Consider the following 23,786-nt stretch of genomic DNA (forward strand, 5'->3'; position numbering starts at 1 on the left):
CTCATTGAGTTGCCTCTAGAAACTCGTGTACCAGAAGCAGGTGCGGGAATACAACCCGGGGACATCACTGATCATTCAATTTTAGAGACTCCACACAGGTTCGATGAGAACATTACTAAGTCACAATGGTTGATCCCTGACGAAATGTTACCAAGCCAAATAGGTTCGTCAGGATTCTCTGTGTTTCATCAAATGGGTCACAAAGGATTTGTTATGCCAGTAATGTCTGCTGATAAAGGAATACAAGAGCCAGTGATTAATGCGGACGTTGTAATTGCTCAACCAGATGTTATTCCAACTAGGATAGTCAAACCTAGTAAATACTTCAGTTCACCTTACATGACCAATTACGACTCTGCAGAAGCTTCTGTTCAAGACCCCACACCTTCTATTTTTAAAAAGAAGCATCCATTTGTTGAAGATCCAATTAATGGCCCGTGAAATACTTCGCTTATTCAACAATACCGGAATTGGCTTGAACAAGATCTACTTCTAAGGCATGATAAAAAGTAAGTTTGAACGTATTTACCTTTTTAATTTATATATTCATTCTTTCAGCAAAGTAAACTGTTCAAAATGAAAATAACTGATTGTTGTTATTTAGAAAGGGTAAGGAAAGTCGTTACAAAAAGAATAAGCAAGCTTTGGATCTAGATGACATCAATTTTGGCTTCAATTTTGGTGTGTTACATGTTGATGACAAAAACTGGTTCTCCAGTCTTGGAATGATGAGGTGCTATATTTCCCATTTCCTTTTTTCCCATATTTATCTATATTTCTCTATATTTCCCATATTTCTCTATATTCCTTCTGTGTATTTCTCTATATTTCCTTCATTCAAACTGCATATTTCTCTGCAGAAGCTTATTTCATTTTTTTTACCGGTATCCATTAAACTAATTTCATTTTTTTTACAGCATATTGATGTCATTTTTTACTGCTTGCGGAAGAAAGGCAAGTACGACAAGGATAACAGATTCAAATTCACAACTGTTGACTGTATGTTCTTCTCCAAAATTAATGAAATTCATCGTGCATATGCTAATCCGGAGGGGACCAGTAGTGTTTCCAGTTCGGAGAACGAAATATGCGAGTACATTAACGGGCATAGGATGCTGGCTAATGTGCCATGGCATACAGTTGATTGTGTTCTCATCCCTGTCAACATCAAAGAGGAAAATCACTGGATCTTGATTGTAGTGCCATTCACTGACAGGTATTCCTACTCTTTTTAAAAAAAATATCATTAAATCTGCATATCTCCCTGTATGTTCCTCGTATTTCTATCACACAAGGTCCGTATGAAATTTAATTTACCAACCTGTTAACCGAGCTGATGTAATATTCTTTTACGTGCAGGCGTCTGTACATCTACAACTCATACCAAGCTGCTGGTCATGATGCTGTTGTTAGAAGAGAAATACACAAGATAGCTACCCTATTGCCACATCATCTACATTTGTCTGGATTTTATGAGAGAAAAAAAAAGGCATCGATTGGATTAACCACCCATCATACAAGGGCAAACAACAGACTGATGACTTTCATGTCATGTATGTGAACGATTTGCCACAACAAGCCTCTGGCAGCATGTATGTCTTTCAACATCGGAGTTCCATTTTTTTTTCAAAATTCTCAACCAATAATCATTTTTATTTTTTATTTTTTCAGGGATTGTTGTGTGTATGTTGCCGCATTTGCTGAATACTTTTGTTCTGGACGAGGCGTTCCATCTGAAATTGATGCAGAAATACTACGTAATAGATACGGGGCATTACTATGGAAATACAGATGGAAAAAGGCTGAATTGAATGCCTTCAGTGACAATGAACTGCCGCCAAGACTAGTTAGGCCTGCCATAGATTACAACGCGGTCGACACAGTAGTTGTTAATTAGTCCACTAGGTTTTTATGTTGAATCGTTTTTCACAGTACTGTTTTGCTGACCATTTTTGTACATTTTGTTGTGTTGTTTTGTTAAGAATTGACAAATGGCAGTGTTTTTTTATCAATGACTTAACTAATTTCTTTCACGACTATTTTTTGTTTAAGTCTCCCATATTTATATTTATCGTTTAATGAAAACAGCCTCTGGTGTATTTTCAATATATTCTAATGTTATATACCTACTCTTCAATTCGACAAATTATTCCAGGTGAACTGGAATACTCTTACATTTTGAACACTGAAATACAGAGAAATATAGTGAAATGTAAAAGAAATATAGTGAAAATGCAAAAGGAAATACACCGAAATATAGTGAAATACAAAAAATCAGGTTGTATTCCAGCACCTGCTTCTGGTTATTCCAGGCCTAATGCAACTTAATATTTCTTAAACATTTCACTTATTTTTCATTTAACGTCCGTTAACACCGAATTGTATGCAATATTATTATGAAAATGAAGGACAAAAATTACATAATACAACGATGAACCAAAAATTTCTTTATTTAATATTTTTGGGGATAAGGTTTTTTTTTTTTTTTAAAAAAACAATTACAATCTAAACATCTACTTCTTACGTGGCTCATTAGAACAAGAACGTCTATTGTGACCAAGACGTCCACAAGTACTACAAGCATTCGTACGTTACCAATCATCGTCTCTATTAATGGTTTATCTCGCTTTTTCTTTGACCTTCCCAGGGGTCTCTTGTATCTTGGTGGCAAAACAAATTCATCGCATATGTTTTTGGGAATATTCCACTCACTCTCGTCAGGCAGAGGATCCACAGGCACATCATACGTCTTAATCACTGTCTTTGGTTTGAATAGGTCTGAGCAATATTCATCAGGCATAAGACTTTTACTCTTCAATACAGCCCATGCATGTGGACATGGTATCTCGTCCATTTGGAACATCCAACAACTGCATGTTTTCTTTTTAAGATCAATTATGAATCGCCTTGCCTTATCATTTACGGTATACACATATTCAGTTGATGGTTCAACCTAATCAAGAAGAAATGTGTCAGACCAGAATACATTGAATATTAACAACGATAAGTAATATGAAATGCATGGAAATATACAATCCAAACAGAATTACTTAAGTACCTTCTAAAATATACAGAAATATATTGAAATATATGTAGGCAGACTTCAACAAGATAAACAGTAACATACCGTCATGGAAATATACAATCCAAACAGAATTACTTAATATGAAATACATGGAAATATACAATCCAAACAGAATTACTTAAGTACCTTCTAAAATATGCTGAAATATATGTAGGCAGACTTCAACAAAATAAACAGTAGCATACCATTATACGTAGAGATTTACATTCGTTTATTGATAATAATTGCTGGAATGCTTTCTCAAGTGTTGTGAATGTGTATGTACCGTTCCTCCTATTAGTGCAATTCCATCTCCCAAACATCCTCCTCACTTCTTCAAGAAAATCGAAAACAGGCAACTCTCTTGCTGCTACCAATTTTCCATTAATACATTCGGCTATATTTTAGGTCATTGTCCATCCTCTGTTAACGGGTGAATACAGTTGAGCCCACTTTTCCCTTCCAGCATCCTCCAAGTACTCTTTTACCCGAAAATCAACCTTCTCAATCTTCTCCATCAGCTTATCAAACTCAGACTGTGTGTATGCTTTTGCAAGTGCATAGAATACAGGACTCAATACTTCACCATTCGACTTGTATTTCGTAGTCACATTTTTCCATAAATGTCATATGCACGCCAAATGTGGCACAGTTGGATACACTCTACTCACCGCCTTAATGATGCTCTCATGTCTGTCTGATACAACACACATGTTATCCCTATTCCCATAAGCTTATTTGAACTGCTCAAAGAACCAGGTCCAAGACTTATCGTTCTCTGAATCTATCACACCATATGCCAATGGTAGAATATTACCTGCACATACATGTTTTGTGTATTATTACAGTGAAATATAGCATAAAGCATATTGGAAACACATTGGAAATAGAATGAAATACAACGAAATATACCAAAAGCAGAAAAAAAAATGTATTTTAACTTTTTGGCATCTACCTGCACCATCCAACGCGCTGGCTGATACAAAAGTACCGTTATATGTAGTTTTAAGGTGGGAACCATCTACTACAACTATTGGTCTACAACACTCGAAGCCTTTTATGAACGCTTTAAGTGCTATAAACAAATACAAGAACTCGTTTTGTTGTGATTTGTGCATTCTCACATGTGATCCAGGGTATGTTTTATCCAATATGTACACATATCCCGGTAACTTCTTGTATGATTCTGTTGATTCCCCTCTTAATTCATTCATTGCCTTTTCTCTAGCCCTCCAGGCCGTCATATAAGAAACATTAACGCCATACTCATTTTTTACGTCGTCTACCATATCACCAGGTGTATATTTCCTCTTGTGATTTGCTATTTTTGGCTTAACAACTGACGCACCAATCAACCAACTTGTTGCTTGCCTTTGGGAATACACTTTGTCCTTCAATGGACACGTATGTTCGTCATGAAAAGATCTCACTTTGAACATTTCAGAGTTCGCAATACTTGAAGCTCTGAATTTCCAATGACAATCAGTTGAACAACATACCAGAGTGTAACTACATAAACCAATACAAAAAAAGAACAGTCAGATTGAAGTTTCAAACACATACAAGATCCCAAATACATTGTCTATATATACTGAAATGGTTACATAATGGAATTAAATAATTCAAACAGTGTGTATTTCACTGTATTTAATTAAATCCAACTGAAATGTAATGGTAATACAACAGTTTACGTCACTGTATTTCAATGCATTTCTTAGTATATTTCAATATATTTCATATATATTTCATAGTATATTTCAATGTATTTCATATTTTTTTGTGACTAACATACCTTACGGCATTCGACCTCTCTGTCCTGAAATTGAATCTTTTGCGAATTGCATAATTCGCCATAACATTCTTCAGAGTGTCCTTATCTTTGTAGATCTGATCAACAAAAACATCCTTATGTTCCTTGTTCGAAATTATCAAGTCATCATTGTTTTCAAATAAAACAACAGCCTTAGCACAATCCGACGCATCCAAATCATTTGAGTCAACTACGTCCATAGCATACATATAATCATTAAATTCAAGTTGAAACATATCGTCTCGAACTGCAGATTCGCCGGACACAAAATTCTCAAGATCATTATCAGTTATGCTAACGCACAACGGATATGCTTCAAATCCCCTGTTTTCTCTCTTAAGCTCAATATACACCCTTACTCCCATATTGTTGCGTATTTCCATTGGCATGTTGTCTCCTTCAACAACATATTTTATTGAAATCGTTTTCCTGCTAATATCAACACCTAACTGAATTGCTATAGTTTTAACCAAATCACCGTATGAACAATAATCTTTGAAGACAACTGCGTCTAGTTTGTAATCAACAAAGCAATTCTGTTCATTCCAAAAACCGGAGTGTCTGATCACTGTTGTTATGCTTGACATGTTTCGTTTTGATAATTCAACAAAACTAGAAGAACAGTGACTGCATTGGAAAAAAAAAATTCATCATTCCAATCACAGAAGATTGAATCAAAAAACAATCACACAAATCATTGAAAATTTGAAACATACCTTTTGTAGAATCTGAAATACAAATCTGATCTTCACTAAAATTCCATATATACACTCGTTCGTATCTCATTGAGTGTATTTCAACTTGATTTTGAAGAATTCGAATGTAGAAAACAGAGCTCAAAGAGATTCTTCTGTAGTTGGATCTTTTTAGATCTTCAGTATTTTTTTGAATTCAAAAAGTTTTGATTGTGATAAAAGTGGAGAGAGATACGTAATCTGTTATGGAAGAACATTCATTACGCGTGATTAATGGGAAGATTTAAACTGAATCCTTGAATTTAAAAAAAAAAAATCTTTTCCATAAATACGGCCTAATTTTACTCACCAGTGTCGGACGTTCCATGTATTTCACTATATTTCATAAAAATGAAATACACGCGTTTCAACTAAAAAACCAGCTACGCTTAGTAAATAACAATTTTATAGCTATTTCTTGTTACAAGCTACTAAAAGGTAGCTATTTATGTAAGTTTTACTTGTTCTTATCCGGGGTGGTCTTTAATATTTGGCCATCAAATTGCTGGTCTTTAGTTTTTGTCCTTCACCTAAAGTACCTGAGTTTCTGGGTTCGAACCCCGGTTCAGTCAAAAAAATTGGGGCAAAAGTTGTGCCTATTAGGGTATATAAAAAAATAAAATTGCAAGGCAAGATTTCATAGCAAATTATACCTAGTCGAGCAAAAGTTGTGCATGAAGGCATAGTTTCTATGCAGTTCGTTTTCCGACATAGTTTTGGAGTTCGAACCCGAATCCCTGGTTTCATAGACCAGCGAATAAGAATACTTGGGCCCACAAATTTTTATTAAATGAGAAGTAGGGACAAAAATTAAAGACCACCGAATTGAGACAAAAATTAATGATTAGTCCATATGAAGGTTAATCCGCGCAATTCTTGCAACTTTAACATCTTATTTGTTCTCTACATTTATTAAAAATAATCACCAAATAACTAATGCAGTAATTGGCTGGTTGCTTAAGAAAAAAATTTATATATCTATATAAAGCAGGGATATAGGCTCGTTGATGTGACATGTCTTAGAATCCAATATTGGTATTTATCTATTTTCTCCTATTTTTGCCAATTCTCCTTCAAATCTACTCTTAAAAAAAAGGAAAAAATAGACTTCAACAGTCGCTCCGCTTATTAATTCCCTGTAACGGATGGAAACAACAACGTTCCTCCTGAAAACCTTTTTTCCCCTGGTCGATTTCCCCCAAAAACATTCTCCTTCTTCTCCTTTTTTCCCCTTTTCCCTCTTCCACTTGAGAGTTCCATCTAAACTTGTAATTTACATGTATATTTAATCCTTAATTTAGCATTGTTTTTTGTTTTGTTTCAATTGCAGACAAAATATGTAGGAAAGGAGAAAGCGGAAGAAGGTTTTTCTAAACAGAGGTAAACCAAATGGACAAAACTCTGCGTGTTAAAGAGGGACTAGGATTGCCTGTAAAATCCGTGAAGTCTAAGGTATACACATACTTTAGTTATTTTTGTAGCATTCTAAAGACATAATTATGAGAATATGGCTTAAATATTTATGTATAAGTTTTCTAAAATCATGAACTATGTCTCTATTTTGATCATTGTAACTTAAAAGTTTTAGACCTGTGTTTCAAAATTTAGGGCGATAAAGAATCTTCACCGCTTCAATTACGTAGCAATAAAGTTTGTATTGTTTGATTATTTTTCAATTCCGTAGAGATAAAGTTTGTATCTTTTGGTTAGTAACAGATTCTTACTTGAATTGTTAAACTCGAAATCTTAGCACTTCGAACTGCATAAAACCATCCATTGGTTGATGAAAGAAGAAAGAAGGGGAAGAATGCAGGCGTTTTTTCTTTCTTTCCTTTGAAACTTAAGCAAACCATACAAACTTTATTGCTACGTAATTGAAGCGGAGAAGATTCTTTATCGCCCTAAATTTTGAAATATAGGTCTAAAACTTTTAAGTTACAATGATCAGATCAGAGACATAGTTCATGACTTTAGAAAACTTATACATAACATTTAAGCCATGTACATAAAGTTTGTATCTTTTGGTTATTTGATCATCCATGTTGTGAGATTTGATTGATCTTGAATGTGTTCACTTAATAAGTTTTCGTCTTGCGTTTTATGAATAGATAAGGACACTAAAATATTTATTTGTTGTTTTTCTCGATAATAAGTACTTTGCTCTGTAACGTCAAGTATTGTTTAGGTTTTGTTAAAAGTGTTTCTAGGGGAAAGTTGAACATTCGAACTTCCATTGGCTAACTTCTTGAACAATAACAACAACAACAACAACAGCCCAGTGAAATCCCACATCTTGGGGTCTGGGGAGGGTATAATGTACGCAGACCTTACTCCTACCAAGGTAGGATGACTGTTTTCGAGAGACCCTCGGCTCAATAGAAGCATAAAAAGGGGATCAGATAAGGTTAAAAGATTTAAAACGATATTGCAATGAAATAATATTAGAGAGAAAGTTTATCATCCTTGAGAAAAAATTGAAGGTACAAGTTCTTCATCTTTTGGTTGTGCGTTTATTTCACAAGGGAATTTCTTTGTAACTTTGTGCAAAAGTCAAAAGTTTGTAACGTTTACTGAAGAACAAGTGTTTCTAGAAGGATTGATGAACAATCATTAGTCTTTTCGATGTTTTCTTGTGATGAAGGTAATTTCCTTGTGATTAATGGAACTTTCTGATCATGAAGGCTTTCGATTAACTACTACTTTGATTTTCTTGACAACACTTCCAATGGATTATATTTTCTTCATTTACATATGTGCATATATCTTTGACTGAAGGACTCTTTCGGTGAGGAAGCTTCGGCCAAGAAGAAACCCAAGGCTAGTTTGAAGCTTCATCTATGGTTAATATTTACTGTCATGTATCTCTGCTTGAGTTCTTTTTTCCCCTATTTCTATCCCGGGGCTTGTGTTTGTTTTCCTCGACTTTGTGTCACAATTGTTGGAGGTAATTTGACTGCACAAAATCTCTTCAGGCCGGTCAGGTATGTTGTTTTTCCATTCTCAACCACTTCTTTTTTACTTCTAGCGCATCAATCTTTTCCAATTAGATTGCCTACTACTTCTTTCGTTTAATTACACTTTGACTCCCATATGTTTTGATTTAAAAAACCGAACTTCAAATAGTACATGAAAATTGGTTGTGTTCTCAAGTATGTAACTATATTTCTGTCCGGTCTTAACTTCTTAAAAGATAGTGAATTTAGAGCATTTAGGAGTGAGGGTCGAAAAGAGGCTCCTTTTTTGTTGGCTGTAAAACTATGATTATATTCATATTTGTAATCTCTACTGTGATACGTTTAGACTTTAGAGTGTTATGTCTGTAGGTACGTTGTGAAGATTTTCAACTGCTATTTTTATTAAATAACGTGGGTTTGATTCCCACAGAAAAATAAAATATATTCATATTTGTATCTCCACTTTGATACATCTAGACTTTGAAGATTTACACCTACTATTTTATTTGACAGAATGCTTCACCGTCTTCTAGCACAAGAAATTGAGATGCAACTCAATCCTTCAGGAGATGATAGGATATATAGTTGGAAAGCTAAGTTAAAATAACTATTGGCAACTGACCATTATTTTCGTAAGAGGGAAAACACAACAAAGAAAATGACAGTCACTAATAGACGGAGATAGAAAACAGAAAGTACTTTTAACTCCATTTTTCAAGGATGAAGGGAAGTGCTCCTATTTTAAACCAAGAAGGGGATGTTAGAATCTTAAAAAAATTCATGAGAAATCTCGAATTAAATTGCTTACTACGAATTAAAAGGCATGTCGAATGAGGAATTTCGTTTTTTTTTTTTTTCATAATATTTTGTCTTCAGAGGGAGAGACCGAGCTTATGAATCACGTAAGGCATTTTTTCTCCTTGTCTATTCTAACAGCGGGAGATAGATAATAGAAAGTGCTTTTAACTCTATTTTTCAAGGAAGAAGGGAAGTGCTCTTTTTTTAAACCAAGAAGGGAAGTGTTAGAATCTTAAAAAAGTTCGTGATCAGGTTGATAAATTGCTTACTACGAAAGAGGCATGTCGAATGAGGCATCTTTTTTTTCCCATAATATATTTTGTCTTTAGAGGGAGAGAACGTGCTTACTACTTGAATCACGAAAGGCGCTGTTTCTCACGGTCTGTTCAATTCCAACTTAATTCTCACTTATGAAATCAAGCTAATAAGGTCAAAATAAATTAGACTCTTTTGAAAAGAAACGATTTAAGTAATCTTGCAGGGACAATGACTATCTATTGAGCCAAATTTTTGCAGAAGTCATCAAGCTGTATTCTCAATGAGTCGATATAGTATAGCGGATGGTTCAGATGGATTCATAAGATAGTATTATTTTTGAGACTGTTAGAGCAGTATCGCTTAGGATGTGTTTATATTATTCTCTATTTTTCTTGTGGCGCCACATTTCCAACAGGTTTCAGTCGTACAGATCTGGTGCTGCTTATCCAAGGGAGATTCTCCAACATGTTTTACTGATTTTAGGCTTATTAATTTGTACAAGTTTGCAAGCAAGTTTTGTCCTAGATATAAAAGGCAAAAAGGCTAGCAGATGTTTTACCTAACTAATTATCAATAAATGCTTTGTCAAGAGATTATTAGATGAATGAAAAAGAGATATACGATCAGCGATATTATTTTAAAGTTAGATAATTTGAAAACTTATGATAAGGTGTTGGTGGATTTTCTTCATGAGGTAATGAGACCCTTTGGGTTTAACTTTAAATCTTTAGATAGATAAGGTGTAGATAACTCTGCAAGCTAGAAGCATCCTTTAGTTTTGGCAGAGTAAGGGGCAATGAGTAAAATTTCTTGCTGATAGTAAGATGGAGTGCGTGTGATGTACATGAAATCAAAGGTATTATATTTGAGCGTTTGACTCACTTTGAAGTGGTCAAAGATGAGAATTAAGCTAATCTATGATGAGAATTTAAGATGAGATTTTGCATTAAACTTTTGTTATAGGCCATATTAATTGTAATTAGTTCATAGTAGAATAATTAAGATATCTTTTTAATCAGTAAAGATTATTTTTCCTTTGTAAAATCCAGAAATATAACTATAAAAAAAATCTATTTACTAATAGGTTTGAATTTTTTATACAACCGCGCGAAGCGCGGGTAATTCCACTAATAATCTCTATAAATATAGTTTTTGATTATCAGTATTAAATTATACACGTATTATATTATACGAAGATTTATGTTTTATTGCATTAGACGATAGTGAAATAAAAATAAGTGTACTAAAAATATGAGGATTGAAGCAAAAATATTCTTAAATTAAGTAATTCTTTCGTAGTATGTCTTGTATAATTCACTGCATACAATTTCTTTATTATCCACCGCATGATAAATTCATTTTCTTTTCATTCATCGAACAAAAATAATCTTCGTACATACGATAATTAATCTTCGTTATTGTCCAAGTTGTTTGGTCATACAAGTGTACTTAGGTTAGATATAGTCTTCTTAATCTTTTAATTTTATTCGTGATCCATGTTTTAACAGGCGTGGGCGTAAGTCGAGGCATTTTACATATGCCTCGGCGAGGCGTATGCCCCGAGGCACGAGGCGTAAGCTCCATGGGTATTTAATTTTTAGTATTTTATAAATTAATAAAATAAACATATAAAGAAAAAATATATTAAAATTATAAAAAACTATAAATTAGTAGGATTATATATTTATTATTATTATTATTATTATTATTATTATTATTATTATTATTATTATTATTATTATTATAACATGCTAACATGTGCAGGAACCATTAAAAAAAATCTTGAAAAAATGAATGACATTACACCAATGACATGACTCTGATGAAACATAATTAGAGTCGTAAAAATGATCCTCTATCCTAATTATTCAAAGATAAAAATGACAATAATATAAAGTTATAGTTTTAAAACCTAAAACTAATCCTCATTATAATACAAATAGCCAGAATAGAATCTTCAAAATATTATTAAAACTAGAGCGACACAAAAAGAAGTTCTAAAACTAAGAACTATCTTAAAAAAGATAAATTGAAGAATGCTAAAAAATCATGAAGAAAATAAAAGCATGAAGAAGAAAAATGCAAGCATGAAAGCATAATAAGAATTGGAGGACAAAAATTCTCAGCCTTGTAGTTTGCACTTTGCGTACAAATGTCTAAAGTGTATCTGTTACTCCGCATATAACAACGAAAAAAGGTTGTGAATTTAGGATAAACAATTAGAAAAAACTTTTGACTTTTTGAGATTTTTAGTTTGAGAATCTACTAAAAATTAACTTTTGGATTTTTTTTTTTAAAATAGGCAATTTTGGCTCAAATTTTAAAAAGTTTTAGGGGCTTACGCCCCAAATGAATACCCAGAATGTTGGGGCTTAAGCCTAGGCGAGCGCCTGAAAGGTTGGGGCTTACGCCCCGCCTGTACGCCTCGGGACGTTTTTGGTACGCCTCGCTCCGGGACTCCCCGAAAACGCCTTTGAAAACACTAAAGACTTTAATTGTTATTTTAAAATCTACCTTACTAAATCAGTCAACAATTTTAAGAAGTAAGAAGAGATAAATGACAACTCAGTCAAAAAAGAATGTTAATAGATGTGCAAAAATCTTAAAAATTAAATAATATGGATCAGAGGAATATGTATAAGAGCCGATAAGATTTTAGCGTGAGAGAAAACAATAACGGTCATGGAAACAATCTTTAAACAAAGGACCAGTAATCTCTTTCTATAAACAGAATTATGAATGTAGGGTTAGAGTTATATTTGTGCATTTTGAATGTAAATTAAAGAAAAATAATCGCTTACCCATTCGTTGAGTTATTGGTGCCGCAAATCTTTCGGTAATATTATGTAATTTAAGAGACCCCTTTCTTTCTTTCTCAATGTCCTATCCATTTTTTTGCCACTGGTAATAAGTCTCCCATAGTCTTCTCCATTTCCTTTTCCACTCCTAAAAATTCATCATTAATTCCATTTTCATTCGTGTAATTACCTTTTTTTTTAATTTCATCATCAATACTTTCATATCCAGGAATTTAGTGTTCTATTTTCATTATTTTAAGACCCTCTTTTCTTATGTGTTGCTTTTGAAGAAATTGCACGGTTTGCCGTTCAGATGGGCTGGTCTTTAATTTTTGCCCTTCAAAATCGAATTTATGTCTATCGGGACATAAGTTTTTTAATGAGATCGACATAATTTGTGGAATATTATGATGCTAAAATATAAATTTATACCTTGTGAAAAAGTTAAGGACAAAAAATTAGAGACAAGCAAAAAACAGGGACAAAAGTGCAAATGACCCGTTGCTTTTTAGGGGCTTGAATATTCATTTTTTAACTGAACTTTGCAAATTTGGAATTTCATCACCTAAACATTTCATGATAGAAAATCACATTATCTAAGTTTTATAGTTTTTGTTCTCATTTTTGTTGCCTTATGCCGTTAAATTACCTTTAGTTAACATGATTTTAATGACTTTAAATTGTCCTTGAATGTAAGGAAATCCTCATTTCGAATATCTATTGTTATGTCTTTGATATTCGTTCTTCTAATTTCAGTTTGCTTTAAAAATGTAGGCATACAACAAGAGAGTAATAAACTAATATTGTATATATTTTCGCGGTATCTATATATTATCACAGCTTGTGAATTACAATTATGAGTGGCAACATGTCCGGACCTCTTGACCGACCATTCAGGCCAAGTATGTTTTCATTTTTATATACAATACCTCTCTTTGTCCTTTGGCATTGAATTAATTTGTTTACGATAAATTGTTCTTGTTGAGAAGATGATTGCATATTCATTATTTTTAGACAAGTAGTTGTAGTTATTTTAGAAAAAAACAACAATGTCTTGGATTTCCATGAAATATTTTGGGGTTAATTTTTTTCCCTAAAGAGTTGATATGTTGAAAGCAAATGGAATAGTCTTGTTTTGAACGTTTTTGCAAAAGCTTTCAAGATCAAACGGGGTTGACTATCTTGTAATGTACTTCTGAAAAATTTCTTGAATTTTCGAGATAGCTATCTTTTATGATAGATGAATAATTTATCATGTTCTAAGAATATTAAAGAACAGTAAATCTCTAAAAACTAGTCTCTTGTTCTTTTAAGATGTGCAGAAATTTTGCATGAGTTTTGGCCCCAATTCGTTACTTTATGAGTTAATGGTCAAAAGCACACCTAAATTATCACTTTTTCGCGAGTTTCACACCTTAACTATCAGCTGTTCTCTTTTCCTACCGAACTATCACCATATGAGTGTTACACACCTTGAAGCTAATTAGGCCCACTATCAATTGTTCCCTTTTCCTACCTGAAAACACACCTAGGTGTGTTTTAATACATATAGGTGGTGATAGTTCAGGTAGGAAAAGGGAACAACTGATATAGTTGAGGTGTGAAACTTGCGAAAAAGTGATAGTTCAAATGTGTTCTTTATCATTAGCTCTTACGTTATTAGACTAGTTTTGTATCTTATTTATCCTCCTCCGTGTCGACATGTACAGTTTGCCATAGATACTCAGCTTAATTCTTAACTAGCTTATATAACCATTGAGATGTTCTCTTTTTATAGGTCTAGAAAAGATTGACATTGAAAATCCTGAGCATGAGAGGAAGACAAGGCTTGGGTCTCTCAAGAAGAAGGCAGTTAATGCCTCTACCAAATTTAGACATTCTTTTACAAAAAGGGGTCGAAGGAATAGCAGAGTTATGTCTGTTGTTTTTGAGGATGAGCGTGATGCAGAGGAAATAAAGGCAGTTGATGCATTCCGCCAAGCACTTATCTTGGAAGAATTACTTCCCTCAAAACATGATGATTATCATAAATTGTTAAGGTGATTAAACTCATTATTTTGAGTATCTTTGTTATTTGTCATGGTGATAAGTTTTTGATGCCAAGAATTTTATTTCTTTCAATTCGTGACGACATGTATTTCTTATGGAAAGATCTGGATCTCTTTTAACCTTGTGTCTAAATGATGAAACAGATTCTTGAAGGCCAGAAAATTTGAGATTGAAAAATCAAAGCAGATGTGGGCTGATATGATCAAGTGGAGGAGTGACTTTGGTGCAGACACTATCATGGAGGTAGAATTTTTAAAATGTTAGTAAAAATTTACACTACTGAAAAACAGAAATTAGCAAAATGTCAGTAAAATTTTACAGTACTAAAAAAAAAAGAAATTAGTGATAGACAAACTCTGTAGCTAAACAACAAATTCGTTGCTAATCCTATTTAGTGGCGGATTGTCACAAAATGTTGTTAGGTAGGAGCAATTTAGCGACGGATTAGCAACGAAGTTCGTAGCTAATTCCAGTTTTTTTATTTTTTATTTTTTATAGTGTTATGTAGAAATCATGATTCAAGAAGTTTGCAGGACTAAGCTGTTGTACTTTTTTATTAGGATTTCGAGTTCAAGGAAAAGGAAGAAGTCCTCAAGTACTATCCACAAGGGCATCACGGAGTAGATAAGGAGGGAAGACCAGTTTATATTGAAAGAATTGGTCAAGTAGATTCTATTAAGCTCTTGCAAGTTACAACAATGGATCGCTATCTCAAGTACCATGTGCAGGAGTTCGAGAGGACACTCAATGACAAGATGCCTGCCTGCTCCATTGCAGCCAAAAGACACATTGACACAAGCACAACTATTCTGGATGTGCAAGGAGTGGTATGTTGGTATTCGAAAATTATTAACTCAAGTGAGAGACTTAGAATTCACTGATCAAATTGTTAATTTCAGTAATCTATGGTTACCATGGAAAAACTTCAGAAGGAGTTTATGTTTATTTTATTGCGAGCTTATATTAATCAGTGACTTAAACTATATGATTCATGGAGCAGGGACTAAAGAACTTCAACAAATCAGCAAGGGAACTCATTCAATGTCTCCAAAATATTGATGGTAACAATTATCCTGAGGTACTTGATTCTTTCTCAACTAGCTTAAGTCATTGCCCGTGTTCTCTTCTTGCTTGATGTTCTTATCTTGATGAGTCATTGAGTTTCTTTGCTTACTTGAATTCTTTTTTATCACTGTTTAGAGCTTGTGTCGCATGTATATCATCAATGCTGGTTCTGGATTCAGGCTCTTATGGAACTCTGTCAAGTCATTCCTAGACCCCAAGACTACAGCAAAAATTCATGTAAACTCACATCCATCTTTTCTCCTAAATGCATTGACTATGCCACTTTCAATAGAATAACAAATTCATGGCTCTTTCTTTTAGGTTCTTGGTAACAAATACCAAAGCAAATTGCTCGAAGTAATTGATGCCAGGTAAACATAGGTGGACATAAATATTTCCTCCAGCTTTCTGAGCTTCTAGCATAACTCAAGTTATATGCTTCTAGGATGCGCGAGTTTATTAGCTTATTCAACAAATTATACGAGAAACTTTCTTGAGCAATTATATTTATTTGAAATGAATCGTGAGTTTTCCTGCATAGAGCCTAATGCACTGTTATCACTGCCTTATACCAGTGAACTGCCAGAGTTTTTAGGCGGTACATGCACTTGTGCTGACAAAGGAGGATGCATGCTTTCTGATAAAGGTCCATGGAATGATCCTGATATAATGAAGGTAGATATCAACCTTAGAATTTGAACGTTTACTTACCTTTTGGCATATATTCTGAATGTACTATTTCAATTTACCTGCCTAAAATCTGTGAGTAATTTTATACCAGATGGTTCGCAATGGTGAACATAAATGTTCAAACGGAATTTTCATCCCAACAATTGATGAGAAAACAATCTCAGAAGATGCAAATGCTAATCCTAATGTTCAAAGGGATTATGTAGCTCATACTCAACTCTCCCCTGTACATGAGGAAGTAAGTTACTTGGTCATCCATCACATATGAGCATATGTCCCATTTTTTACTTTGAATAGTTCATGAATGGGTTACGGTCCAATAATATTTACTTCAAAAAAGAAGTTTAAGAAAGATACATACAAATTAATATTTTTCCCTACATCTCATCCTTATTGTGGTTGCAAAAAGATTGTGACCAAAATAAAGTAATTCGAACTTTCTTTGCTAATATTTGGATACTTAATCGTCATACTTTGAGACTGAATGTACTATAGCTTACCCGTTAACCATATTTATGCTTCTCTTATTTTCTTTCTTTTGTCTTTCTTTTGTTTACTTACTTCAAGTAGAATAACATGGAACTGTGTTGTAGGTTGACATGAACAAAAACCACCCTAGTGCATATGAACCTCAAGACTATATGCCTATAGTGGACAAGGCAGTTGATGTAACTTGGACTAAAGCTAAGGGTACAAGTTCTTCTCTCATTGGACTAAAACTGTTTATACTTGTTGCTGTCATTCTTTTGTCTTCTTATTTTATTAACTTAAATTTGTCTTTCTTTGTAGGTAGAGATTTCTTCCCCATGCATGATGCTTCTCAGTCGCCCGCAGGATTTAGCAACCAGCTATTCACTGGAGTTATGACAATTATGATGGGCATTGTGACATTGGTCAAGATGACCCGAAATATGCCAAGAAAGCTTGCTGATGCAACCCTACAAGCTCATGGTTACCAATTGAATGAACCTACCATATCTGCTAATGAGCACTTCAGCATGATTAAGCGTATGGAAGAACTCGAGGAGAAAGTCATTACTCTTACCAACAAACCTGCCTCATTAACTCCTGAGAAAGAGGAAATGCTCAATAATGCCATGAAACGCATCGATACTTTGGAGCAAGACCTTTTGGCTACTCATAAGGTATTATATGCTTTTCTTGATTGTCCTTTTAAAGCTAGAAAACATATTAGAGATTTGAGGGACTGTATTTTAATCTGCATTTTATTGTTTTATTGTAAGGCTCTTGAGCAAGCTCTGGTTCGTCAAGCGGAACTTCTAGCATACGTGGAGAAGAAAAGGAAGAAGAAAAAATTCTTGGGGCTATTTTAAGTATTTTAATGGAATGTGAGGATGTATACTTCTTAAGATGGAGCTTTACAAGGATAGTCAATAGGGGACATCCAAAGATTAAAAATAGGTTTGGCTCGAGGTATCATCTAGAGAAGAAGATGCTGATAAGGAAATTATGAAGTCTGCTCCTGTGATTATCTGAAAGACAAGAAGCAACCGGAAAAATGAACAAGGGATGTTGGATTCACTATATTTTGGTGGAGCATTGCAGTGAAAAAATGCCACTAATTGTAGATGGTTTGAATGGATGGACTAATAGGGGTCTAGACTCCAGAGAAGTTTGGCCCTTAGGCTGTATAAGTTAATGAGTTAGATTACTCATATGGTCACTCAACTAATAGTTATTATATCAGATAGTCACACATTCTTTGTTGAAGGAAATTGGAATCAAGAAGCAAGGTGACTTCTCTAGAGTGACCATCTGATAAATCTAACACTAAGTTAATGGATTGAAGTTGCATGCTGTAAATATCTCGTACATTATTAATGCAATTAAACTAGTTATAGGTTACTCATCTTTTCCAAATCTCCAACTCATGCTCCTTACAGAAAATTTCCTATAGTGAGACTTGTTAATAACTTGATAGTATAAAGATTATATTGCTTAGGTGCAAAAGTTTAAACTCTAGATTACTTTGTAATGGCATTACTGAACAACGATGACAAGTTTTTTGGTGGGAAGTTGAATGAGGATATTCAGCTGGGAGGCTCAATATTGATTTGATTATAAAAAGTTATCAATAGAGTAGTATTTTTATTTTAGTAACTAAATTTGTATGTTCTATTTAATTGAAGGTTAAAAATTTAACTGAAAAATATATGGAAAACAATTGAAATTATGCAAATTGAGATGAGAACACTTTTCTAAATTAACGAGAACGTAGCTTTGCTACAAGTGGTTAGTTTAAGCTTTTCAGATAAAACGTAATGCATGCCCCTCTTCTTCCGTCTTTCTTTTCTATCTTGTCGTCAACGTAATTTATTCTCGCATTTCAAATAATTTTGGAAAAAAGAATAGTTTGTTGTAAATATCCCAACTTGGTGGATATACATTAATTTGGAAATATCCCAAAATATCCAAAATATCCCAAATATCCCAAAATATCCCAAAATATCTCATTTGTATGTTGCTCCTATAAATAGGATGCACAGATGCAATGTTGAAAGAGCAGAAGTAAGATAATCTGATATCTCTCTACATATTCTCTCTACATATTTCTTCTGTGTATTTACTTTATAGTTTTTATTTTATAACACGTTATCAGCACGAGACTCTGTCATCTCGAGCAAATACTTTACAAGCCTCGAAGGTATTGATTTCTTTGTTTTCCATTACTAATGGCAAATCTTTCTAGACGTGAATTTGTAGCCTTAGATATATCTGGCAATAGCTATATGTCTTGGATTCTTGATGCCGAGATTCACCTTAATGCGATGGGTCTGGAAGACACCATCAAAGATAAAAATGAGGCATCAAACCAAAACCGTGCTAAGGCAATGATATTCCTCCGCCATCATCTTGATGAGAATTTAAAAATGGAATATCTCACGGTTAAAAATCCTCTTACGCTGTGGAATGATCTGAAAGATAGATATGATCACCTGAAGATGGTCATACTTCCACAAGCACGTTTTGATTGGCTCCATTTAAGGTTCCAAGATTTTAAATCTGTTAAGGCATACAATTCTACTATGTTTAAAATTATTTCTCAATTGAAATTATGTGGTGAAAATATTACTGATCTTGATATGCTGGAGAAAACATTCTCCACTTTTCCTGCCTCGAGTATGCTCCTGCAGCAGCAATACCGAGAGATGAAGTTCAAAAAATATTCTGATTTAATCTCACATCTTCTAGTGGCTGAACAACATAATGAATTACTGATGAAAAATCATGAAAGTCGACCCACTGGTACTGCCCCATTCCCTGAAGTGAATGAGGCAAATTTTCGCCATTCTAGGCGTGGAAGAGGTCGTGGCCCCAGTCGTGGTCATGGTCGTGATCGAGGAAGGGATTTTAATCATGATTCTCGTTTTGCACCATATAATACCCTTGACCACCAGCAGTGTAAAAGGAAGGATGAAAATCATGAAGTTGTGCAAAAGAAAAATTCAGAAAATAATTGCTTTCGATGTGGAGGAAAAGGGCATTGGTCACGTACCTGTCGTACGCCAAAGCACCTTGTTGAGTTATATCAAGCCTCCCTCAAAAGGGCAGAAAAGGATGCCGAAGCAAATTTTATTTCTGAAGATAATGTTGAGCCTATGCATCTAGATGTGGCAGATTTCTTTGAATTCCCTGAAGGAAAAATAGATCATCTGATCGGTGATGGATCTGTATTAACTTAGATATTTCATACATGTCGTTTGTATTAGCTATTGTGGTTATGTTTCCATATATATGTAATAAAGTGTGTGTAATACTTTGTCTAATCAAAATATCTACTTCGGTGTTTACTTTGCCTATTCTTTCGTTTTGAAGAATATATGGAAAATCCTCAAATATTATTTGGATCAATGACCAATCATGAAGATATTTGTGTAATTGATAGTGGAACAACGCATGCTATATTCAAAGATGAGAAATACTTTTCTTACTTGCGTAGAAAAAGGGGAAATATTAATACAATTTTTGGTAATAGAAATTAATGATCAAAGGCTCCAGAAGAGCTAATTATTTATTTACAAGTATCATGACACTAGCAGTGTCCAAATAATATATGATTATGGTGAACAAATTAATGTCTCTCGAAGAGCTTATATATGATAGTACCATTCATCTCAGATCATAATTATTTCGATCGGAAAATAAATTATAGTAAACCTGAAGTTTACTAGCGAGAAAAATGGTCATCATATTGAGACTACAGTTGATTGGAAGATTGAATATCTCCAACTTATTACGGGTAGGGTCGCGTGTGTAAAAGCGTTACCCGAGCATGATGAGATCGCATGTCACAATAAACCAGAAGTTTTGACATAAAATTTCATGCAACAGTAAACCAGAAGTTTATTAAAAGAAATAGCACTCGTCATAGTAAACTTGAAGTTTACGGGTACAGATAATTTTATCAGTTGACATGACCATTTTGATCGTCCTGATTTAAATCTGATGTGCTAATTGAGTATTAAAAACATATTGAAGAACTAGAAGATTCTTCAAGAATTTGTTTGTGTTGCTTGTTCTCATGATAAGTTGATTACACCAGCTAATGTTGGGACTGAATCCCCAAAATTCTGAAAAATATAAAAGGTGAGTGTGGGCCCCTTCACCTGCAATGTGATGTCTTAAATAGATGCATCTATGAGACGGTCACATGTATGTTTATTGTCAACTGGCAGTTTGACATTTACAAAGTTGCTTGCTCAAAATAATTGAGTTGGAAGCACAATTTTCAGAATATGTAATCAAGACAATCATCTTGATAATGCTGGTTTATATCTAAGTTGGTTTGGCATTGGATGCCTCCTGACCCAACTATTTCATATTTCATCTGCAAAATATGCTCTTAATGTCTCTGAAGGACAAAGTCTACAACGTGCATGGAGCATGGTAGACCAATCGGTTCCAAATATAATAATCCTTGAAAAAGGGAGGAACAAATGATCATAATAAAGAGGCAATGTGCTCTTGAAGAGCTACGACATAACACTTCATAAACCTTATGGGAGGTTCAGGTACCTGAAAATAATGAAGTGATGAGATCTCAGTAAGTTATGTCGAATTGCGAACCGATACAACATGATATCTTCTCGACAATATACAATATAGCGCGCAATATTGTATAAGGTTGTGAGGATTTGATTTCTACGTCTCTTAAAGCATGTTGACGTAGAATAATTACCAAGTAAAATGATGCATCTTGGTAGACGTAATGTTTATTGGGCCAGCAGTCCAAACAACAGAAGATGTCACATTATTTATACTGATGGATGCTGTCACGGCCTATGTGGCTTACTTGATGAAATTTATATGAAAATTCCTGAAGGATATAAAATGCTTGAAGCATTTGGTTTAAAGTCTCGGGAAATGTATTCAATCAAATTACAAAGATCATTATATGGTTTAAAACAATCAGGGCGTATGTGGTATAATCGCCTAAGTGAGTACTTGATAAATGAAGGATATATAAATGATGCCATTTGTCCATGTATTTTTATTAAGAAAACAAAATCAGGGTTCATAATACTTGCTGTTTATGTTGATGACATAAACCTCATTGGAACTCCAGAAGAGCTCCAAAAGGCGATTGAATATTTGAAGAAAGAATTTGAGATGAAAGATCTCGGAAAGACTAAACTCTGTCTTGGTCTGCAAATTGAACATTTCGCAAAAGGGATATTTATCCATCAATCTGCCTATACTGAGAAAGTTTTAAATCGGTTTTACATGGACAATTTGCATCCTTTAAGTACTCCTATGGTTGTTCGCTCACTTGAAGTGAGCAAAGATCCGTTCCGACCTCAGGAAGAAAACGAAGAGCTACTTGGTCCTGAAGTACCATATCTTAGCGCAATAGGTGCACTTATGTATCTTGCTAATGCTACAAGACCTGACATAGCATTTTCTGTTAATTTGCTAGCAAGATATAGCTCTTCTCCTACACGGAGGCATTGGAACGAGATTAAGCATATATTGCGATATCTGAAGGGAACTAGCGATATGGGTCTGTTTTATACTAACAAAGGTAGTACAGATCTTGTTGGTTATGCAGATGCAGGTTATTTATCTGATCCACATAAAGCTCGATCTCAAACGGGCTATCTGTTTACATGCGGAGGTACTGCTATATCATGGTGATCGACCAAGCAGTCCATTGTTGCTACTTCTTCAAATCATGCTGAGATAATCGCTATTCATGAAGCAAGTAGAGAATGTGTGTGGTTGAGATCAGTGATACATTTCATCAAAGAAAGATGTGGCTTGAAGTGTGATACAAAAATACCCACAGTATTATATGAAGATAATGCTGCATGCATGGCTCAATTAAAAGGAGGTTTCATAAAAGGAGATAGAACAAAGCACATTTCACCAAAGTTATTTTTCACACATGATCTCCAGAAGAATGGTGATATTGATGTGCAACAAATCCGTTCAAGTGACAATCCTGCAGATTTGTTCACTAAATCTTTGTCAACTTCAACTCTTGAGAAGATGATATTCAAGATTGGAATACGAAGACTCTGACATCTGAATCTTGGTCTTCGTCAGGGGGAGTGAAATACGCGTTGTACTCTTTTTTCCTTAACCAAGTTTTGTCCCATTGGGTTTTCTTGGTAAGGTTTTTAATGAGACAGCTCTCAAAGCGTATTTCTAGATATGTACACTCTTTTTCCTTCATTAGGACTTTTTCCCACAGGGTTTTTTTTTAATAAGGTTTTAACGAGGTACATCATCTATTAATGGACATCCAAGGGGGAGTGTTGTAAATATCCCAACTTGGTGGATATCCATTAATTTGGAAATATCCCAAAATATCCAAAATATCCCAAATATCCCAAAATATCTCATTTGTATGTTGCTCCTATAAATAGGATGCACAGATGCAATGTTGAAAGAGCAGAAGTAAGATAATCTGATATCTCTCTACATATTCTCTCTACATATTTCTTCTGTGTATTTACTTTATAGTTTTTATTTTATAACATAGTTTTAATTATAGTTGGCAGGGAGCAATAAATAAATAAAAAGAAAATATAAATCAAGAAAGCAGAGGCGGATTTAGTTAGCCTGTATATACTTATAATTCAGGATTTAAAGTTTGTAAGTTCCTACGTCAACCCTTAGTTAACATACAATAATGGGTTCACAATCAAATAGTTATAAGAAATATTGTATATTTCTAAATACTTATACAAGGCATGAGTAAAAACTATTGGGTGGGTTAGTGAAACTGTAGGTTCTCTTTTAGGTCCGCCCCTGGCTATAATTATTTCGAACTCAATAGTGTTTGGCCCGGACATGTACTGATACTAAAACTAAAAAATTCGAATCCAATAAATTAAATAAATCGGGATAGACTTCCCAACGTGAACCTTTAATGCTCAAATCATGGATATACACCTCTAAGAAAATGGAGTCCAACTCAAAATGTAATAAAAAGCTCTCTCTAAAAAAGAAGAAATAGCTCTGTCCAACGGCTAGGTCTAAAAACCAACTGAGATCAAATTAGGGCTCCGGTCATGGAATGTTACACTCCATAATAATCTG

At 34.0% G+C, this 23,786-nt stretch overlaps 2 protein-coding genes across 2 annotated transcripts; one reads left to right on the top strand and one right to left on the bottom strand.

Annotated features, from left to right (window-relative positions):
* Positions 1-2,146: 2,146 nt before the first annotated feature.
* Positions 2,147-3,582, bottom strand: LOC132608090 (uncharacterized). The gene is made up of 3 exons (XM_060322162.1): positions 3,496-3,582; positions 2,525-2,953; positions 2,147-2,185 (listed from the first exon to the last, which is right to left on the bottom strand). The coding sequence occupies exons 1-3, from the start codon at positions 3,580-3,582 to the stop codon at positions 2,147-2,149; spliced, it is 555 nt and encodes a 184-aa protein (XP_060178145.1).
* Positions 3,583-11,309: 7,727 nt separating this feature from the next.
* LOC132606575 (phosphatidylinositol/phosphatidylcholine transfer protein SFH3-like) lies at positions 11,310-18,304 on the top strand. Its single transcript, XM_060320150.1, has 12 exons — positions 11,310-13,318; positions 14,194-14,455; positions 14,609-14,708; positions 15,026-15,292; positions 15,466-15,543; positions 15,666-15,767; positions 15,852-15,901; positions 16,106-16,205; positions 16,312-16,458; positions 16,814-16,910; positions 17,010-17,365; positions 17,465-18,304. The coding sequence occupies exons 1-12, from the start codon at positions 13,273-13,275 to the stop codon at positions 17,552-17,554; spliced, it is 1,695 nt and encodes a 564-aa protein (XP_060176133.1). The 5' UTR covers positions 11,310-13,272; the 3' UTR covers positions 17,555-18,304.
* The last annotated feature ends 5,482 nt before the right edge of the window (positions 18,305-23,786 follow it).

Source organism: Lycium barbarum, chromosome 8, assembly GCF_019175385.1.
Source record: "Lycium barbarum isolate Lr01 chromosome 8, ASM1917538v2, whole genome shotgun sequence".
Lineage (NCBI taxonomy): Eukaryota > Viridiplantae > Streptophyta > Magnoliopsida > Solanales > Solanaceae > Lycium > Lycium barbarum.